The following is a 21,710-nucleotide window of genomic DNA, read 5'->3' on the forward strand; positions in this document are numbered from 1 at the left end:
TATGTAAGGATGTAAACCGGGGCCGTTTAATCCACCACTTATATTCTAACAGTTCAATAAAGTTGATTTTTCCAGGGAAAATGAACAATCGAGCTAGCTAAAACTAACTAAACAAGACTCGCGGGCGCCGTTTATTTGCCATTCACAACCCTATTTCTATGTAGGTTATACATTGATACTATTGGCAAATGGCAACAGAGGATAAGCCTTTATGCAGTGGTAAAACTCTACATTTTAGTAGATCATTACATGATATTATGTTAGACTGTGTTAGCGAACCAACTACATCCCTCTTGCAAATTTATTGCATTCCCAATGTTAAGCAACTATAGCATTTACCCGTGCCGTTCTCAGTAAGAACAGGTAGCACGACAAGTATTGCCTATGTTTCAAAATATAAGACGTTCACATGAGGCCTACCAAAACGTAATATCTTATATTTTGAAACGGAGGTGGTAGCAATTTGCAATGTTGTTCTCAGTAGAAAGAGGTTTGATATGGGCCAGCCTCATCTGCCTTTTGGGTCCCCATCTGACTGACCATTTTGAGTGCCCACTCAATGAATTAATAGCTGAAATAAAGATGATCTCCTTTTCCTGAGGTCAGCGATCTAGAGGGTGAATGTGACGCCTCAACCGATCACATATCAGTTTCTTCAGGCCCTCGTGCCTGTTGTGATCCTAGTGCTTGCCCCAGCGTTTCAACATCATGTCTACAACAGGTTTGGTTTGGTTTTGGGTTTGTTTGGTTGTGGATTGCGACAAATTTGAAGTTGGATCACAAAGGCGCACATGCACACCACCACCACTTTTCAAAGATACGTGCATTTTCCTTAGCCCCATTATGATTTCTGTCTAGTGATTCCCATCTCTTTCAGATCTTCAGTTCAGACCCGGATTTGGACCCAGATCACCCCTTGCAACCTGGCCTGGTTTTCTCCACAATGGGGAACTGAAATCTGTGCTTCTTCCAGATGTTTGCCAACAGTTGTACTGTGTCAGTTTACCAACTTCTTCTCGGCCGATAATCTGTGGCTGAATAGTGCTTTCTGCTGGAGATGCAGATGGACCATGAAATTGCTGTCAATTCTGCGCCTTTTGTCATACATACTAGCATGAATTATGAACCCACTGCATGCATTTATTTGTGGACGAGTACAATCTGGGGACTTGCCCAAAAAAAAGAACAGCAGTACAATCCACTGTGTGTGCAAACCAAAACGGAAATTCATTCATTGCAGGAGTAGCCTAGTTTGGTTCAAAACTGAAACATACTATTTGTCTGAAGCTGGTCCCAAGTTGCTTGCTATGACAAGACAGTACATGCAAGATATACTCAGGAATACATATATGCCTCAATGGGAAGAGGCCCCATATCCTCTTGAGGAATCGGCAGGAAGAAAACAATCACCGTAGAAATAAACTATCACGTACAGCTTCCTTCAGTAGATCAGCCACAGTCCTCACCATTCTCTTCGCTTCCCTTGTACTGACAAATAGCATGATGCCCTTGCCTTCGTTGTCAGCGACGTCATCAGCACCCTGTGCCTTAGCAGCGATCAGTGCAGCCTGCAACAAGATCCAGGATTTCAATTTCGTAGCCGCAAATTGGGGTAAACTAAGTACTAAATGGTTACAAACCATCAGTTAGCTTCATTCAGTTCTGAGGTACTCATTGGTCAGCTACCAACAAATTAAAGTACATGTAGTGGTATACAATACTTAATTCAATTAGCTAACCTGGATGGTAAGCGCCAAGTTATCCTAATCTAGTACTCCCTCCGTTCCGGAATATAGTGCGCGTAGATTCAGACTCTAATACCAACGCATGTGCTGGAGGCTAGCTTTGGACGAGAATAACCCTGCTTTCTCTGTCCCTCGCACACACAACTAGTACTAGTACTAGCTAGCAAACACCGGCGTGGGCGACGCCGGCGGAAGGGAAGAGGCCAGCCGCGGGCGTGGTGACGCCGGCCGACGCTGGCGGAAGGGAAGAAGCCAGCCGCGGGCTTGGTGACGCCGGCCGCCGGCGGCGGAAGGGAAGAAGCTGGCCGCAGGCGGTGCCGCTGGCCGTCGGCAGTATACGCGTCGATGCTGACCATGGACACGGAGAAAGCAGAGCGGGGACACCAGCCACCGTCACGGACGCGGTGTTGCTGCCCGCTTGCGGTGGACGCCGGCCGCCAGTGGAGAACGCGGAGAAGGCGGCCAAGGACGCGGTGACACCGGCCGCCTCGCCACCACAATCTCTTGGATCCGGCCGACACAGAGGAAAGGAGGCCAACCCCGAGCTCACAGGAGGTCTTCGGCGGCACCTGACCGCCTCACCACAACAATTTCCTGGATCCGGCCGGGCGGAGAGGCATGCGCAGGCGGCAAGGAAGGCAGGCGACCCCGCGGCCTCGCGCCACTACCGGCACACGCACCGGAGACTGAAGAAGCCAGGACGCGCTCAAGCATGTCCTCGTGGAGCTGCCCAGCTTAGGTGTCGCCGCTATGTCCGCTCCAAGATCCAGCCGCCGTGCTCCTCGGTCGTTGCTCCTTGTCGCCGGAGCAGGGGAACGGGAGGCATTGGCGTGGTCCACGTCGCTGCTGGTCCAATCCCGACTCCCGGCCACCTGCGATGCATGTTGTGTGCGGGAGGAAGGGGATAAAGGCCATGGGTGCCTCCATGCAGTTCCGGGGTTACTTTTGTCCAGAAGAGCACAAAGTTGCTTATACGCACTACATAGTGGAATAACTCTAAAAAACTTATGCGCACTATAAACTGGAACGGAGGGAGTAGTATTGTATACTGTTGTCTCATTTTTGACGCCTGGTCAAGATGACCACATAAAGGAAAGGAGGGAGATGATACGTAAAAATAGGCCCAAGATAATAGCAACCATGTATTCAGACTGCAATGATAAGATTCCTGAATTGGCTTACTCTCTAGTCTCTACACATCTCCCGTAACTACCTCACACACACCCTAAAGACCATGATTGAAATATTTTCTTAATTGGCTTGCTCTCCTTAACTGACTTGCTACAAAAAGATAAGATCCATTTGGAATGTGAGTTCAATTGAGTTAATTCAAGTTCAAGGCCAAGGAAATATAAATAAGTGGGAATGTCTTTAGCATAAGATCTGTAAGAAACTTATAACAATTTCTTAGGCAATTAATAAGTTTTAGGATGCAGTGCACAATAGCGTGAATATACAAACTTACTTTTACGAGGGAAATATCCTGATCTATTCCCAAGGCCTCCAACTGAAGCTCCGAAGGCACATACCGAAGAGCAACCTGATCTTGTACCTATTATCTCATATAAGCGTCAATACCAATATGTTTGTTGAGCTATTGCTTTTACCAAATCTCAAGAAATACCAATAGCACATGAGTTGTTAGACAAAAGAGGAGTCGATGTAGTAACAGAAAGACAAAAATCCTCAAGTGACCACCGTAATCAAGTCACCTCTGTCACAAGAGCCATAGCTTGCAACCTCGGCCTCTGCTCAAACAGGAAATTGCAATATGTCTCTTTGTCTTGCTGGCAATGAGAAACTAAGAAAAGACACATTAAGCAGAAAGTGGCTAGAGATGCGAACGATATGTAGAACCCGAAGGAGGTGACCCAGAACGCGAACTGGATAGGAGATGCTAGTTAGACAAGGCAGCTAACAAGATGACATTAGTGAGTCAGACCATAAAGAGGCTCACCATCAGAAGCTCGGAGGTGAACATTAAGATAACTGAATCTGTTTACCAAGTTTACAACCCTAACACTTTAGAGCATCTACAACCAGAATGTACTCCCTCCATTCCAAATTATAAGATCTTATAAAAAAAATGAGAATCAGATGTATATAGACGCGTTTTAGTGTGTTTGTTCACTCATTTCAGTCTATGTAGACCATATTGAAATATCCAAAACATCTTATAATTTGGAAGGGAGGTAGTACTAATTTGAACCCCTATATATCCTCGGACGTGTCCAATCACCCCTCAAACCTCAAATGTCCGCGTCCACAGCCGTCCCCCTCATATGCAAACCCCCAAATCCATGCAATGCATGCAACATGAAAATAGCAAGACGTAGATCAACATATAAACAGGACAGGACATACCAAGTTCGACATAGCAAGACATAGATTGTTCGGTAGCATCTTCAACATAGCTACATAGCAAAATATGATAGCAAACTACTAGTAGATGCTAGTAGATACGGAGGGGATGCCAGACTTATCACTAGTTTGGTTACTGTCCTCAGCTTCATGCCTGGAGAAAATCCTCAGCCTGAGATGTTGATGATTTTTTGCCTGGTCAGGCAGTCCTGAACTCCTGATGGACAGATGTTTGGTTGGTGTCCTGAGCCTGTATATGTGTTAGTCTGGTATATGTATTATTAAGAGTGTATAAACACCATCAGCAGACCATTACGCCAACCAAGCCCATAACGCACCAGTCCACCGAGCATTTCCTTAGGAAATAAACCGAGCAGAACAAAAATAGGAAAAGAAAAAACAGTTGCTTTGTCTAGATCACCTGATCCCCTCAACACCAGAACTTGCGTCGCTCCATTAACGCGGGTCTCTCCTTGAATACCCCCTCCACCTCACATCAATGGGGCAATACAAGCTCATGGCGGCCATGGCAGATGTGCAGAATCTTGTTCCCATGGCTATGGCTGCCGAATATTCATGGTTGTTGACAAGCCAAAGCTCACGCCTCGTCGGCAGGGACGGCAGAGCTTCTGCTCAACCATGCGGATGTGCGGAACGGACCCAGCCAGACGCCTAGCGGCGTGGGCCTGCTCCTTAGTGAGTCGGGCGGCTTTTGCCACGGCCGCCGCCTTCTGCTTCACGAGGCGCTCGGACTTCTCGATGCCAATACGGAGCACCTTCGCATTTTTGCGACAGCGGCGGCGGCGAGTGTCCGTCTCCACCGATGTGAAGGACCGGCAGATGCGTCGCGGAGGAGATCGGTGGGGAGGGGGAGGGGGGGCTCGAGCATGGATCTGCACGACCCACAATCGGGCCGGCTGAAGGCCTGCACGGCCCTCTGCCTTGCATGACGATCGACCCGCGCCTTCAACTCAGGCAGCCATGGCAGCAGGCTCTGCAGTGCGAGCACGAGCACCCAGCGCCGCTCGGGAGAAGCAACGGCTAGATGTGCCAAGCACCACTAGTCGCCCCGCCACATGACAGGGGAGGGCGCGGACAACGATGTGTGGCTTCAGGCCAATGCGGAGCTTCCCCTTCGGGCCACCGAGGCCGCGGAGCTTGAGTTCCCGCCCCTATCCATCCACGAACGGCGAAGGGCAATGCGGAGGATGTGCTCCTCGTCGTCCGAGGCGGAGGAGTTAGATACCTCCTTGAGCGCCCCCTAGACAATGAAGTCTGACTCGTTGATGGATCCGTTGCTGGAGTTGGACATGGTGTGGCAAGGGGAGGGGCTGCAGAGTGGACGAAACTACGAAAGGAGACAGGCAATGGAGCGGTGCAGTCAAGAGTGGACTCTGAGGTTTTGTCCAGGGTGGGGTATTTGTGGGGTCAGACTAGGCCAGCCCGACGTGGGGGCCGCGTTCGGACCGCCCCACATTTGGACTAGGTATGAGGGTGCCGGTCGGCTCGATCGTTTGGGCAGGGTATAGGCGAGCGGTTGGGTGGCGAATTCGTGACCAGGCAGTGGCCAGGTTGTCCCCTCGAACGTTTAGCGAGGGTTTGAGGAGCCCGGTTGTAGATGCTCTAGGAGGTGCAAGCGATATTGCGGAGTTGGTACGTTCTCCTCACCTCCTCCCTCGCCCCCTTACATTGGTGTTTCCTCTTCATGCCCTCCTTAGTTTGGAATAATCAAAACCACAACGATACTTTCCTTTCCTTTTCCTATTGGAAACCATATCATGCATTAACTCAATCAAATCTTACCGTAACCATGTCCCGCATCAACTCAATCAAATCAAATCTTATCAAAACCTGAACTAAATCAAAACTTACCTTGCCTTCCCTTGCCCATATCCAACTAAAATCAAATCTTAACAAGACCTCGACTAAATCAAATCTTTCCTTACCATCCCCTACCCATACTCAAATCAAATCAAATCTTACAAAATCTAGAATATGATGGGCGTAAGGTATATGTCGGACATGATTGTTATTGAACCAATAGAACATGTATGCCCCGTTGCAACACATGGGCAGGTAGCTAGTAGTATTCAGTGTAGCACTAGAGGAAGCTCTATTAAACCAGCACCATGCAGATGAGTCTCCTCTACGTGTATCTATGTGAGTGCCTTCAGAAGAGACATGGAGCACATTCACAAAGAGTTGGGCATGTCATGGCTCAAACTCCTTACAGAGCCACATCAAGAACTTAGGAATTCGTTGGAACTACAGGTCAACACAAACAACCACGCAACAAAAGCATGTGTGACAACCAGCAATGCAAAGATAATCCAGCTGACGTTGAATAGCAGAACTCTTAAGCGTAGAACTCATCAACAGCGGCATCTTCCTGCTGAAGTTTTACCCCTGCGGATTGGTAAATGGCATCACCAGACTGTTGGTATTGCTGACAAAGGTGAGTCCATATGATGAAGGCTGAAAGAGTCCCACAATTTCATAAGAAAGCTGAGGCAGGACATTCGCGATGAGGACGGACACAACACGAGCCAGAGCATCACCATCAAGCCACAGAGTGTAGGCAGTTAGCTGGTCGCGGTAAGAGTCCACGGCCTCCACTAAGACTAGGCAATCAATTGATCACTAATCACCGCAAGAGTGCGAATCTTTTTTCATAGTTGGGAAAATCTAACAAGGGGCGTGTGCATCCTCACCCTCCCGTGCGGCGGGGCGCTGAGATCCATGCCTGCACATCGCGCAGTTCAGCGAAACGAAAGTAGCGCACACATCAAGCCCAAGGGATTCTTAGTATGTAGCATTTTCTTCTCCGCCGCTCCCCCCCCCCTCTATCCCTTTATTTCTTCAGCAAGATCGCTCCTCCATACCGGAGGTAGCTCGTGTCGCTCCTTGTTGCGGGCCTGCTCCGACGCTAGAGCGCCTCGGCTTCTAGTTGTTAGGAAAGCAACTTGTATTCCCATGAGGCCATAGGCCGATATATATACATGTACAGATGTGAAACATATGCAGGAAACCCCTTATACAACGGGATAAATACAAAGGGGTACATGACTTATAGTATAACTCTAACACCCCCCCTCAAACTCATGGTGGATGAACAACACTGAGTTTGGAGAGATAAAAGCCATGTTGTGCTCTAGTCTGGGCCTTCGTCAGGAAATCCGTCAACTGTAACTCGGAAGGCACATACTAAGAGCAATAACCTAATCCTGCACACCAGCGCGTACATAGAAAGCATCAACACCAATATGCTTGGTGAGCTCATGCTTCACAGGATCGCGCGCAATGCTAATAGCACCTGTACTGTCAGATAAGAGCGGAGTCGGTGTAGTGACAGAAACACCAAAATCCTGAAGTAACCACCGTAACCAAGTCACCTCTGCCGTCAAAAGAGCCATTGCTCGCAACTCAGCCTCGGCACTCGAACGGGAAACTGCAATCTGTTTCTTCGTCTTCCAGGCAATGAGAGAACCACCAAGAAAAACACAGTAAGCAGAAAGTGAACGGCGATCTGAAGGATCACTAGCCCACGTAGCATCCGAATAAGCCTAAAGTTGTAAAGAACTGGAGCAAGGAAAGAATAGACGGTGAGAGATTGTGCCCCGAAGATATCGGAGAACACGAAGGAGATGACTATAGTGGACCGATGTGGGAGCGGAGACGAACTGACTCGGAATATGAACCGGATAAGAGATATCCGGACGAGTGACAGCTAGATAGACAAGACTGCCAACAAGATGACGATAACGCGTCGGGTCAGGGAGGGGATCACCATCAGTAGCACGGAGGTGAACATTGAGCTCCATAGGAGTCTCAACAATGCATTCGTCAGTAAGAGCAGCACGAGCAAGAAGATCCTGGATATACTTTTCCTGGGATATAAAAAAGCCATCAGAGGTAGAAGAGACTTCAATCCCAAGAAAGTAGCGAAGAGGGCCAAGATCAAACATAAGAAACTGCTCACTAAGACGGGCCTTTACAAAGGCAATATACTCGGGGTCATCCCCAGTGATGACCATGTCATCAACATAGAGAAGAAGAAGAGTCCGACCACGAGGAGAAAGGTGAATAAACAATGCTGGATCATGAGCACTTGCTGAAAAACCAGCAGCAGTGACCACAGAGGCAAAACGCTCAAACCAGGCACGGGGGGCTTGCTTAAGGCCATAGAGAGAGCGACGAAGACGACAGACCATGCCATCAGGAACAGAATACCCAGGTGGTGGCTGCATGTACACCTCCTCACGCAGCTCACCATTAAGAAAAGCATTCTTAACATCAAGCTGAGATATAGAGCAGTGGCGTGCAGAGGCAACGGCAAGAAGTGTACGAACAGTGGTCATATGGGCCACAGGATCAAAAGTCTTGTCATAATCACGACCATGCTCCTGCTGAAAACCACGAGCCACAAGACGAGCTTTGTGACGCTCAAGAGAATCATCGGAGTGAGTCTTAACCTTGTAGACCCACTTACAAGTGATGGGACGGACTCCGGGAGGAAGGGAAACAAGATCCCAGGTACCAGTGCGTTCAAGAGCAGCAATCTCCTCTGCCATCGCAAACTGCCATTCAGGATGAACAACAGCCTGACGATAAGAAGTCGGCTCAAGAACAGCAGCACCAACGGTGGGAAATCCAAAGCGATCAACAGGCGGACGAGGACGAGAACGCAAGCCATAAGTAGGCTGAGAGGAAGATGACGACACATCCACGGAGGCATCCACAGGACGTGAACGACGAGTGTAATACTGAGGAAAAGATGGAACAATAGAAGGAGGAATCGCCAAGGTAGAATCATGGGGTGGCGACGAAGAAGTCATCGGAGATGAAGGTGTAGAATCCGGTGACATGCTAGACGAGGAGACCGTGGAAGATGGTGGCAGCAAATCGACTAGAGGTGGGGAAGCAGAGGGAGCGGAACAAATAGGCACAGGCTCGACGGGGGTGATAGGTGAGTCAGGAAAAGTGAGGAAAGAGATATCCTCCACTGAAAAGGTCGAGGAAGATGGGCGTGGGTAGAAGGGACGAGACTCATCAAAAGTCACGTCTCGAGAGATACGCATCCGACGACCGATAGGATCCCAACAACGATAGCCTTTATGCTCATCACTGTAGCCTAAGAAGACACACTCAACAGACTGAGCGGTCAGTTTGGTGCGTTCGCGAGGAGCAAGAAGAACATAGCAAACACAACCAAACAAGCGAAGCATCGAATAATCAGGAGAACGATCAAAAAGACGCTCGAAAGGAACACCACCCTGTAGAGCAGCGGAAGGCTGGAGATTGATAAGATAGGTGGAGGTGGAGACGGCCTCAGCCAAAAATGAGGCGGGAGAGAGGCAGCAATCAGCAATGCACGAGCCGTCTCAAGAAGATGACGATGCTTTCGCTCAGCCACACCATTCTGAGCATGAGCACCAGGACAAGAGAATTGAGAGAGAGTGCCTTCCTCAGCAAGAACACCACACAACATCTTAGAGATATACTCGCCAGCAGAGTCAGCACGAAAAACACGAATGGGTGAAGAGAACTGAGTATGAACCATGGCAGCAAAACGCTTATAAATAGACAACACCTCACTACGAGAAGTCATGAAATAAAGCCATGTGTAACGAGAGAAGTCATCTATGAAAATAATGTAGTATTTATGACCACCTTTCGAAGCGAAAGGAGCCGGACCCCATACATCAGAATGGACTAAATCAAAAGGACGCTTAGACACTGACTCACTATGTGAATATGGTAACTGAATCTGCTTGCCAAGACGACAACCCTGACACTCTAAAGAGACATCTCTTGAGACAGACCCCAGAAGGCCTCGACGAACTAAAGACGACAACCGAGAGCCACACAGATGACCAAGTCAATGATGCCACTGCTTGAAGGAACCAATAACAAAGGCGACTGAAGCGGAGGAACTGGCGATAGTGGTGGCAGCAGAAGGAACATGAAGCTAGTCCAACTCCCAAAGACCCTGAGAATCACGACGGCGAGGGCCAGCCCCAACCAGAGTGTGCGTGCGACGGTCCTGGACAGAACAAGAGTCAACGTCAAGGATGACGCGACAACCAGAATCAGTAAGTTGACCAGCAGAAAATAGATTCATGGTAAGTCGAGGAACATGAGCAACATCAGGAACAGAGTAAGGAGTGGTAAGAGTGCCTCTACTAACAACAGAAAGTGGAGTACCATCAGCAGTGAGGACATGAACAGGAGAATCCAGCGAGCGAAGAGAGGACAAAATGGAAGGAAGTATGAGAAGACATATGAAAAGAAGCTCCAGAGTCCAGAACCCATGGAGATGTACCTGACTGTGTAGAGGGTGATTGCTCAGTGCGGGAAGCATCAGTCACAGAACCAGCAGTACCCGTCGAGGAAGAACCTGAAGCCACGAGCAGACACTTAAGTCTCAGAATATCCTGCTCAGTCAAAGCAATGGCTGAAGCTGTCGAGGTGGATGACGAAGTCCCTGAAGATGATGATCGCGCCTTGCGCAGGTGTTTCTTCTTCGTGTAGCACTGAGACTCAAGATGACCATCATTGTTGCAGTAGTCGCAATGTGGACGGGGGCGACCTGAGCCTCCAGAAGGAGTGGGCAAAAGCGGCGATGCACTCGAGCGAGAAGGGGTCGGTGCAGTAGGTGGCGTAGGAGCCCGAGTAGCGAGCACAGAGGGAACCTCCAGCAAACCAGCACCACGTAAGCGAGTCACCTTAGCACGAATCTCAGAAAGCGCCTTCATGAGAGAAATACAGCCACGAGCAAACAACTGAGCACGCCGGGGCTCAAACTCCTTACGAAGCCGAGACAGGAACTCATAGACGCGATGAAACTCCAAATTGGCCTGGACAGCCTGGCAACAGGGGCAGGTACGACAACCAGCACTGCGGAGAGAATCAAGCTGGCGCCAGATAGCAAAACTCTGTGCATAGAAGTCATCAACAGTAGAGTCACCCTGCTGAAGAACATGCTCCTGACGGACCACAGAAAGGTATAAGGCATCACCAGAGGGCTGATAGCGCTGACGAAGACGGGTCCACATCTCAAAGACAGTAGGAAGACCCAGAAACTCAGAAGCAAACTGAGGCAGAACACTAGCAGTGAGAACAGCTGCAGCACGAGCATCATCATCAAGCCACTGGGTGTAAGCAGACAGAGCACCATGATAAATCTGAAGAGCCTCCTCATAAGCCAAAATCTTCTCATCATAAGCACGATCAGCAGCCTCATCAACAAGCTTAGCCGCATCCTTGGCGGCCTGATTAGCATCCGGAGCAAGAACCAATGGAGTCGGCGGAGTAGGGGCCACCGGAGGAACCGGACGTGGCGGACAGCAGACCTCGCCAGAAAGAACACCCGAGACGGATGCCACGCATGTGAATGCGCATAAAGCCAGTGAACTCGGTGTAGTTAGTACCATCGAAAATCATCGGACAGCGAGGGACAGCAACATAGCCAGATGCAGCAGACATTTTTTTAGGAAACAAGTACGAGACGATCCCGACGAGAACCGCAGACAGCCGTCGCCAGCAGCAGGGGACGGCTGCAGGAAAATCAGCGCTGGCACCCAGGCTGCCGCTGGGAGTGCTGGATCGCAGGAGAGGCAGGCGCGGCTGGATCCAGAGAAAGGCTAGGCGCGGCTTGGACTCTGGCGACTGGATCAGGCTCTGGCGACTGGATCAGGCAGCCCTGGCGACTGGAGGAATCGGGAGAAGGCGAGCGCCCCTGGCGACTAGAGGAATCGGGAGCCCTAGGGATTGGGCGCCCCTGGCGAGCTGGAGGACCTAGCGATGGGGGGAACCGGGCACCCCTGGCGGCTGGAGAAGTTCGAGCGCGCTGGAGCAGGAGGGAGATCGACGAGGGCGTGGATCGATAGGAGCACGAGTTGCGCGTGCGAAAAAAAACCCTAAAGCTCTAATACCATGTTAGGAAAGCAACTTGTATTCCCATGAGGCCATAGGCCGATATATATACATGTACAGATGTGAAACATATGCAGGAAACCCCTTATACAATGGGATAAATACAAAGGGGTACATGACTTATAATATAACTCTAACACTAGTGAGCGCACCCCCATCCACGCTCCTCTCCCTCTGTTTTGCATCACTGTTTTTTGCAGTGTTTTTTTCAGACTTCATGGGGTGATCTGAATCGCCAGCGAGCTAGACGACGATGGGATAGAATGGGGCCTAGGACTCTAGGAGGTGCCACGGGATCTCTCAGTCAGTCACATGTATACGAGCGCTAGGGATTTTCGACAAGGGAGGGGGGGGGGCACAGGCACGAGAATGGCAAGGTCGGCAACCAGTATGGCAACTGATACACCAAATCTGGAAAGTAGAGACAACTAATCTAGAAATTACGTGTACAACAAAATTCATTTTTGGTAACTTGATACAATTAATTTGGATATTAGTACAACCAATCTGCCAATTAGAGATAACTAATCTGGAAACTAGGTGCAGGTGAGTACATCAAATCCATCTTCGACAACTTGAGACAATTAATTCGGAAACCAATATAGCGAATCTAGCAATTAGAGATAACTAATCTGTAAATTAGGTGTTGGTGAAAATAGCAAATCCATCTTTGGCAACTTGAGGCAATTAATTTGGAAACATATGAAGCTATTATGGTAACCAAGGGAAATAGGCATGTACAGCAGATCGCATCCGTAATTTTTGGCACAATTAATGTGACAAATTAATACTACTAATCTGGCAAGAGCAACAACAACAAAGCCTTTAGTCCCAAACAAGTTGGGGTAGGCTAGAGGTGAAACTCATAAGATCTTGCGAGCAACTCATGGCTCTGGCACATGAATAGCAAGCTTCCACGCACCCGTCCATAGCTAGTTCTTTGGTGATACTCCAATCCTTCAAGTCTCTTAACAGACTCCTCCCATGTCAAATTCGGTCTACCCCGACCTCTCTTGACATTCTCCGCCCGCTTTAGCCGTCCGCTATGCACTGGAGCTTCTGGAGGCCTGCGCTGAATATGCCCAAACCATCTCAGACGATGTTGGACAAGCTTCTCTTCAATTCCAACTCTATCTCTTATATCATCATTCCAGACTCGATCCATTCCTCGTGTGGCCACACATCCATCTCAACATACGCACCTCCGCCACACCTAATTGTTGAACATGTCGCCTTTTAGTTGGCCAAAACTCAGCACCATACAACATTGCGGGTCGAAGCGACGTCCCGTAGAACTTGCCTTTTAGCTTTTGTGGCACTCGTCACAGAGAATGCCAGAAGCTTGGCGCCACTTCATCCATCCGGCTTTGATTCGATGGTTCACATCTTCATCAATACCCCCATCCTCCTGCAGCATTGACCTCAAATATCGAAAGGTGTCCTTCTGAGGCACCACCTGCCCATCAAGGCTAACCTCCTCCTCACACCTAGTAGTACTGAAACCGCACATCATGTACTCAGTTTTAGTTCTACTAAGCCAAAACCCTTTCGATTCCAAGGTTTGTCTCCATAACTCTAACTTCCTATTTACCCCCATCCGACTATCATCAACTAGCACCACATCATCCGCAAAGAGCATACACCATTGGATATCTCCTTGTATATCCCTTGTGCCAGAAGCTTGGCGCCACTTCATCCATCCGGCTTTGATTCGATGGTTCACATCTTCATCAATACCCCCATCCTCCTGCAGCATTGACCTCAAATATCGAAAGGTGTCCTTCTGAGGCACCACCTGCCCATCAAGGCTAACCTCCTCCTCACACCTAGTAGTACTGAAACCGCACATCATGTACTCAGTTTTAGTTCTACTAAGCCAAAACCCTTTCGATTCCAAGGTTTGTCTCCATAACTCTAACTTCCTATTTACCCCCATCCGACTATCATCAACTAGCACCACATCATCCGCAAAGAGCATACACCATTGGATATCTCCTTGTATATCCCTTGTGCCAGAAGCTTGGCGCCACTTCATCCATCCGGCTTTGATTCGATGGTTCACATCTTCATCAATACCCCCATCCTCCTGCAGCATTGACCTCAAATATCGAAAGGTGTCCTTCTGAGGCACCACCTGCCCATCAAGGCTAACCTCCTCCTCACACCTAGTAGTACTGAAACCGCACATCATGTACTCAGTTTTAGTTCTACTAAGCCAAAACCCTTTCGATTCCAAGGTTTGTCTCCATAACTCTAACTTCCTATTTACCCCCATCCGACTATCATCAACTAGCACCACATCATCCGCAAAGAGCATACACCATTGGATATCTCCTTGTATATCCCTTGTGACCTCATCCATCACCAAGGCAAAAAGATAAGGGCTCAAAGCTGACCCCTGATGCAGTCCTATCTTCATCCGGAAGTCATCAGTGTCGACATCACTTGTTCGAACACTTGTCACAACATTATCGTACATGTCCTTGGTGAGGGTAATGTACTTTGCTGGGACTTTGTGTTTCTCCAAGACCCACCACATGACATTCCGCGGTATCTTATCATAGGCCTTCTCCAAGTCAATGAACACCATATGCAAGTCCTTCTTTTGCTCCTTGTATCTCTCCATAAGTTGTCGTACCAAGAAAATGGCTTCCATGGTCGACCTCCCAGGCATGAAACCAAACTAGCAACTAGACTTAATACATCCACTGCTGAATCATGCATTGCCTGAATATTAGATCTTGTTTTACTCGACCAAAGACTTCTCTGTGTCCTTTTTTTGTCTCTCCTTGGAGTTTTCTGGGGGCAGTTGTACAGTTGTAACTATATCTGGTGTGGATTTCACGACTTGTGCTTTTTTGGGAGAAGAATCACATGATAGGGATGAAAGCAGCAAGAGAGGTGGGGTAGTCGTGACCCATTAGTGTTTGGGATCGGAATCGGGATGCATGTGCGCACCAGCCTACGGCCCTACCGGCTATTGCTCTCTTCTGTCTTTCGCCATGTGCTCGCATTTACGGGTCGTGGTTGCTGCGTGTAGTAGCCACCGCATGGTAGGACCTACGTGCAGCACCGCTGCCTGGTCAAGCCCTTGATAGTTTACGTTTTGATCTTAGGCATCATGTGACATCATCAGCAACCTTAGCAGCATGAGCGACAGCCTTATCAACAACAGTCATAGGGAGTGGTGAAGATTCCACAGGGGCAACAGGGCACAACAGATAAGAAACCTCGCCAGAGAGTATGCCCAGAGACGCAGACCACGCAAGTGAATGCCCATGTGGGAAATGAAGTCAGTGCAATCAACATCGTCAAAAATCTACGGGTAGCAAGGGATGGAAACGAAGCCCGGTGACAAAGAAATTGCCTTCTTTTTACAATGCTCAAAGGGAACCAAGCAAAATCAAATGATGTCGATGAGCATGGAACAGAGAAAGGACCGACCCACCAAGCAGCGACAGAGGCGCTGAAAATCAGCAAGCAGGGGCACTAGCAGCCAACACCTGACAACAACATCAGGATCATCGCAAAGACCGCAATGGAGGCCAGCAGCTAGTGAGGACGACAGGTGGCGGGGCGCGGATGCTTCGCTCTGGGACGGTGGCGGCTAGGGTGGGTCGGCGGCTGACGAGCGAGACACGTGGCGGGGCAGGCATGCTTCGATGTGGGGCCGCGGCAGCCAGTTCCTAGTACTCGGGCGGGCGGATTTCCATAATTTGTTGTACCTTGAGCCAATGGAGAGAAATTCTAACCATAATGAACTTCTGTAAGTAAATTTCCAAATCCAACCACGAGTGTAGCCACCAAACTTAGAAGTAACCTTTCAAGAGCCCTTGAAAAAGGTGAATTTAACAATAATTTAGTATCCAACTGAATAGCATAATTTTACTTTTAGACTACTGTATTACAAAACAAATTATATTATTACCAAATTACAACCATCAAAGCAGAATATATGTTGTGTTACATACTTGTTTGTTACTCTAGTTTTGGCGGCAATATTTTCTACTAAATGCTCCTATTAACATTCTTTGGGTGCTGATGTGAGTTGGGCATACAATTGAGTCAATCTCTTTTTAAAAACTAAGTCATTAAATGCTTCTTGTCCCATAGCTTGGAGCTAAATGACAAAAATGTACCAAACTGGAGGTACAATAGAAGATAAAAAAAACATGTTAATGAATGGTTCATTTAGTCATGATACCATTAAAAATTAAAAAAGAGAAAAATGACTCATGATTACCAGAGCATCTCTACCATCAACCAACTTCCTTATAAATAACTAAACTAAGAAGCTATTTACATGCTCTACTATCAACAACAACAACAAAGCCTTTAGTCCCCTTAGAAGACATAAATATTTCCCCTTTAAGCATAAATTAGTGGAAATGTCTATAGCATAAGATCTGTTGTTAAATACGAAGTATTATGCGAGGAGAAACTCGGTGTAGTTCTTTCACAGTTAACAGAATCAATAAATATTAGCATGCAATGCAGTATGGTGTGAATACACAAGCTTATGTCATCTAATCTGCTATGAGATGCTATATTCCATCAGTGAGAAAGAGTAGTACTATCCACCACTGGAAAGATATAATGTGGAATGATGACAAATTAAAATAAGTATGGATAAACCATAAAGAAAGTATGGATAAGCCACTGGAGAGAAGTTCTGACCACAATGGGCTTCTGTGAGCATATTTCTAAATTCCGCCACTAATTCTAGAAGTTTTGCACAGACACTGAAGAAAGTGTGTTCAGCTATAATTTGATGTATCCAACAGAATAGCACTATTTTACTTTTCAACTACTCTGTTCCAAAACAAATGATATTATACTAGATTGCCACCTTCGTCCAAAATACATGTAGGTTAGAAGTTTGTCTTGTCTGTATATAAATACTTGTCACTTGTTTTGGAGGCAATATTTTCTTCCACTTAATGTCCTTTTTTTTAGAACTGACGTTTGAGTTTGGAAGCTAGGCCATTAAATCCGTGTTCCGTGTGCTTAGAGCTAAATGACAAAGAAAAATACCAAAAGGTATAAATGAGATGAAGTCATGATTACGTCAAAAAAAAACTCATGATTACCGATCCACCTGTACCATTAATTAACTCCCTTAATAACTAGACTAAGTTAATTTCGTGCTCTATTCTCAACAGCAATAAATACTACAATTAATCTACAACCATATATAGAAGACACATAAATAGTTTCCCCTAAAAGTAAATTATAGCATATATTGTGTAACAGAGGTGTATGTGTAATTGTATTAGCTATTGCTAGCTGAGAGCCTAAGAGGAATGTATGATTTACCTGGAAATGATGAGTTCTAGAGATGGGGAATATTGAAATGACACTCTCCATGGACATGCTTCGTCAAGTTCACCTCATTAATCCTTTTTGAGGGGCACAAACACCCCACTGAACCAAAATCCAGATTCTCCTGGTTGCAACATTTAATAACCAAGTACCTAGTTTTTTAACATGTTAACATAAAATCTGTTAGAACTTAGAACCACTTCAACATTGATTTTTTTATTCTGTAAAAGGAAGCATGTGCATGGAACAGAAATAATGAAATTTTGGAATGCAAGAGAGATCATTAAAATTGTCTTGACAAGTCAACAAGGCAGATCATCTCAGCCCTCTGTCCTCTAGATTATTACTAAGGACAAAGACTACAACAACACTTTTGGCTTCAGATTATGCCATAAAATAACATGGAAATCACTTCCTATGTGGTCCCTAGAAGATACAAATGTCACAAGTATCTAGGCAATAAATTTGTGTATTAATGTGCTCAAACAATGCTATGAGCATAATTCCAAAACTCATATATTGCTTTAATGTGCTCACAAGATTCCATTGGCATAGTTCCAAATTACATAAAGAGGTAAACAGCCAAGTGACTCAATTTCATGTTCTCCTCGCCAAACCATTTTATGCAAGGAACACGTACATCTAATCAATATGCAAGGAACACGTACATCTAATCAATAATGTTAGTTTAATAGGAATCATCTTGATTGCTTAGCCATAGATTAATTTGTCTAATTATTCAGAGAAAATTAGTTTTTTCTAGCATAATACAATAGCGAATTATGACTCTTGCTAAAGGACAGTTAAGAACACTGCATAACAAGTTTTGAAAAGTAAGCCCATCATTCTATCAAGAAGACGGGAAGCATAAGGAACAACAAGTCAGGGAACTCATTATCCCTGAAGACAGGTACAGGTAATACAGCTATGTTTATAGTTTTCATATAATATCTGTTGAAAGCTTCACAAAACTTTCTAGAAGCTCCCACCTTGATTGCCCTTGTGGAAGTGGGCTTGCAGTTGCGGTAGTTTTTGGATAGATGACCCATTATGGACACCTTGAACCTGAGCATTTTGCTGCTGCTGTAGGTGTGGTGGTGGATTTGCTGTCTGCACATGCTGAGCAGCAGGTTGTTGTGGTACAAGAGTAGCATTTACAGCCAAATTTTGGTTCTTCAGCACCGACTCATGCTGGACTTGAGGTTTCGCCTTCTGCTTACAGTTATTATCTCTAGGCTGATAAGTTGTGCTTGATGAACCATAGTTATAGGCATTCGTCTGTTGAAACTTCTGGAGGACTTCTTGAACAGGAGGCGACCCAGGTAGCTTAACATGCATGCACTTGCAATTAGATCCATTAAGGCAAAAGCCCACGCTAAACCTGCAATTCAGATTGGAAGGAAGACAGTTTATGTTAAAGTTTTGACAGCACTCTTTACAACAGCTACACTGAAGATTGAAATGGGCTTAAATGCCAAGTCAAACAGTAGATTATATGATCTAGTGGGTAGCACAGGAGACAGAACTTTGAGTAACAATATGAATCGTCACAGAAGTTAAAGATTCCATCAATCACTAATTAAACAATACGAAAACCAGTTTAATTGAAGGCGCCAAAAATTAACAAACTGAATCAGCTAAATTAAAACCTACCAATTATGTTCTATTATGTGATAATTGTTAAATCCATCATAGTTGGTTACTCCAGAAATTCATACAGCATGGGCACCTAGAATGCACAGACACTGATACGCGTATCAGCATCGGACCGATGCAGATACGTGAATTCGCCATTTTGGAAAAGTTTTAATTTTCTTTTTAATTCACCAAAATACTGAGCTGGTAGGTCGAAGTCCATAGGAGAGGATCAGAAGAGTACTAACACTGTAACATGGCTCCACAATGGTGCCCTTAGGTTGGTAGGTTCAGCAAGAGGAGCCATCTGGAGGAGAGTATCAGAGGAGATGAGATCATAAGAAGACTAGAAGAGAAAGGAGAAGAGGAGCAGCTCGTTGTCTGCTCGCCGCCAGTCTGCCGCCGCTGGGCGAGCAGACGCCGCTTGCTGTGGAGCTCGGGAGGAAAGCAGCAGGGACGGAAAATATGAGGCGTCGGGGGACTAGGGTTGTATCGCTACTTACCCCTTAACTGGGCTGGACCATATCCGAAACACACCGGCCGAGTATCCAGTATCCATGAAGTATCAGCATTGTTTTAAATCATCTAGGGTTAGTTTGGTTCATGTCCTCGCCGTGCCATGCCTGGCCTGGAACCTGCCAGGATTTTCAGAGAAGCTGTTTGCTTGCTGTCCTGGGACTGAGGAAGCCAGCCTGGCCTGGATACTTGAGCACTTTTGTTAGCCTGGTCCAGGCAGACCGAGGCGACCCCAGGCGTCCAGTTTCGAGCGCCTGGGCAGCCGGCCTGGATGCTAATTGCTGCCTGGGAATTACTAATCACAAAACGACGGCACTCCTCCAGCTATAGTAGGTCAGCAGTACAGTCCAAGATTCCTTTTCAAATCCATTTAACTATTCACCAGGCCAGGCTTCATCCAAACACATTTCCTTCAGGCCAGCCTGGCCAGGCAGCAATTGCTAGCTTCTTGTGTCCACACCAGGCAACATTTTTTACCAGGCATCAACTTGTGGGCACAAACCAAACTAGCTCCTATTCCCTGATACTCAGGGGATACATATCCAGGACATATTGGAGCAGTATCCGTATCGGATACGGTATCCGTTGCGGATTCGCTGCAAATACATAAACACCAATGTTTTATGGCGTAATGCATTTTATGGCAACCGACCCCCTTCATAACATTATAACGCTTATTACGTATGGTGTGACAACATCATAGACACAACCTAACTTTGTATTTGATTGCTAATTAAATCACAACTTCATAGACATAACTAGGGATGCAAGTCTGGCATAAGCCCGCAAAAGCATGAGGTTAGTTCGCTAAACCTGTACGGAGGAATTACAACTAACTTGAATCTTTTTGACATGGAAGCGGGGCGGATCGGGCGCTGCTCTGCATCCCTAGACATAACCTAACTCTGTAGCAGATCTGGAGGGGAAAGGGGGTGGAAGGAGGAGGGGGAAGGGGGTGGCGCGAGGAGTGGAAAGCGGGGTAGCGGGAGAAAGGGAAAAGGGGTCGCAGGGGGAGGGGATCGTGGCAGGGGTGGAGGGGAGGTAGTGCGGAGGCTGGAGCTCCCTCCCTCCCTGCCTCTCTCTCTCTCTCTCTCTCTCTCTCTCTCTCTCTCTCTCTCTGTTTCCCTCCCTCTCTCTCAGCCTCTGTAAACTTCGCAGGAGTCTGTCAAAAAAAAACTTCGCAGGACTAAAATAGAAGTGATTTGAGATGGAGGTGTTCCTCACATTCTGCACTCCGGGATCTCCTCGTCGGAGCCGGATCCAGCGGCGACGGAGTCGAGGTAGTCCTCGATGTCGAAGCGGAGGCTGCCCTCGTCGCCGTCCATTTGGATGCTGCGGCTGCCAGGGCCATGGGACGGCCCTCCAGCGGAGGGGATGGGGGCTTCGAAGGGCCAGGCCGAGGATTCGGTGCCAGCGCCGGCCGCGTCGAGGCCGTCCTCGAAGTCGAAGCGGAGGCTGTCCTCGTCGCCGTCCATTTCGATGCTTCCGTGGCCGCGGCCACGGGACGGCCCTCCCACGGCGAGGATGGGGGCTTCCGAGGACGCGGAGCCGGATCCAGCGCTCGAAGCGTCGACGTCGTCCTCGAAGTCGAAGCGGAGGCTGCCGTCGCCGTCCATTTGGATTGAGGGAGTGACGGTGGGAGGGGCTAGCTAGGGTTTGGGCGCTGAGATTTTTGTGTCTGATCGGAAAACGTTTCGACCCAGATCTAGCCGACTGATTGTAGCGCCGTGTCGGCCGCGCTGCGAGCCGTCGGATCGTGCACTCACTGATCGTGCGTTAGGAAAACTCCAACGCACAACCCCAAACAAACGCGCGTTTTGTCTGGATTTCTCCCATTTGGCATTTGGGATAACAAACGGACACGCATATCCGCTTGTGGTCGCGCGGTCGTCGGTGTGTCCAATCGATCCGCCGCATTTCAAATTATCCTATTATTTAAACTTTAAAATTTAACACAAAAAATACCTACATAAACATTGCCATTAATATAAACATTAAAACGTCCACGGTAGTCAGGTTCACCACATCAATATAAACATAAACTTAATAAAGACATTAAAAAAACTAGATAGGGGTCGTCGTCGCCAATGTCGCCATCGTCTTCCGTAGCCGTCGTCATCACCGGTGAGGTCGACGTATGGAGGTGGCTGCTAGAGGTAGGCTGGCGGCCCCTGCCGGGCGGGAGGCGTCTGTTGT

General features: G+C 47.5%; 1 protein-coding gene across 4 annotated transcripts; it reads right to left on the bottom strand.

Annotated features, from left to right (window-relative positions):
• Window positions 1-1,206: 1,206 nt before the first annotated feature.
• Window positions 1,207-21,209, bottom strand: LOC125516037 (zinc finger CCCH domain-containing protein 45-like). Of its 4 annotated transcripts, XR_007287217.1 has the most exons (5): window positions 20,739-21,209; window positions 18,353-18,744; window positions 17,358-17,515; window positions 3,211-3,297; window positions 1,207-1,568 (listed from the first exon to the last, which is right to left on the bottom strand). XR_007287217.1 is itself a non-coding variant. In XM_048681524.1 (2 exons), exons 1-2 carry the CDS (start codon window positions 21,128-21,130, stop codon window positions 18,339-18,341), a joined length of 798 nt encoding a protein of 265 aa, XP_048537481.1. In that variant the 5' UTR covers window positions 21,131-21,209. The 4 variants fall into 4 exon arrangements, 1 of the variants encoding a protein (XP_048537481.1); XR_007287218.1 differs by lacking the exon at window positions 3,211-3,297; XR_007287219.1 differs by lacking the exons at window positions 1,207-1,568; window positions 3,211-3,297 and adding an exon at window positions 14,599-16,853.
• Window positions 21,210-21,710: the final 501 nt, after the last annotated feature.

This window comes from Triticum urartu, chromosome 6, assembly GCF_003073215.2.
Source record: "Triticum urartu cultivar G1812 chromosome 6, Tu2.1, whole genome shotgun sequence".
Taxonomy (NCBI): domain Eukaryota; kingdom Viridiplantae; phylum Streptophyta; class Magnoliopsida; order Poales; family Poaceae; genus Triticum; species Triticum urartu.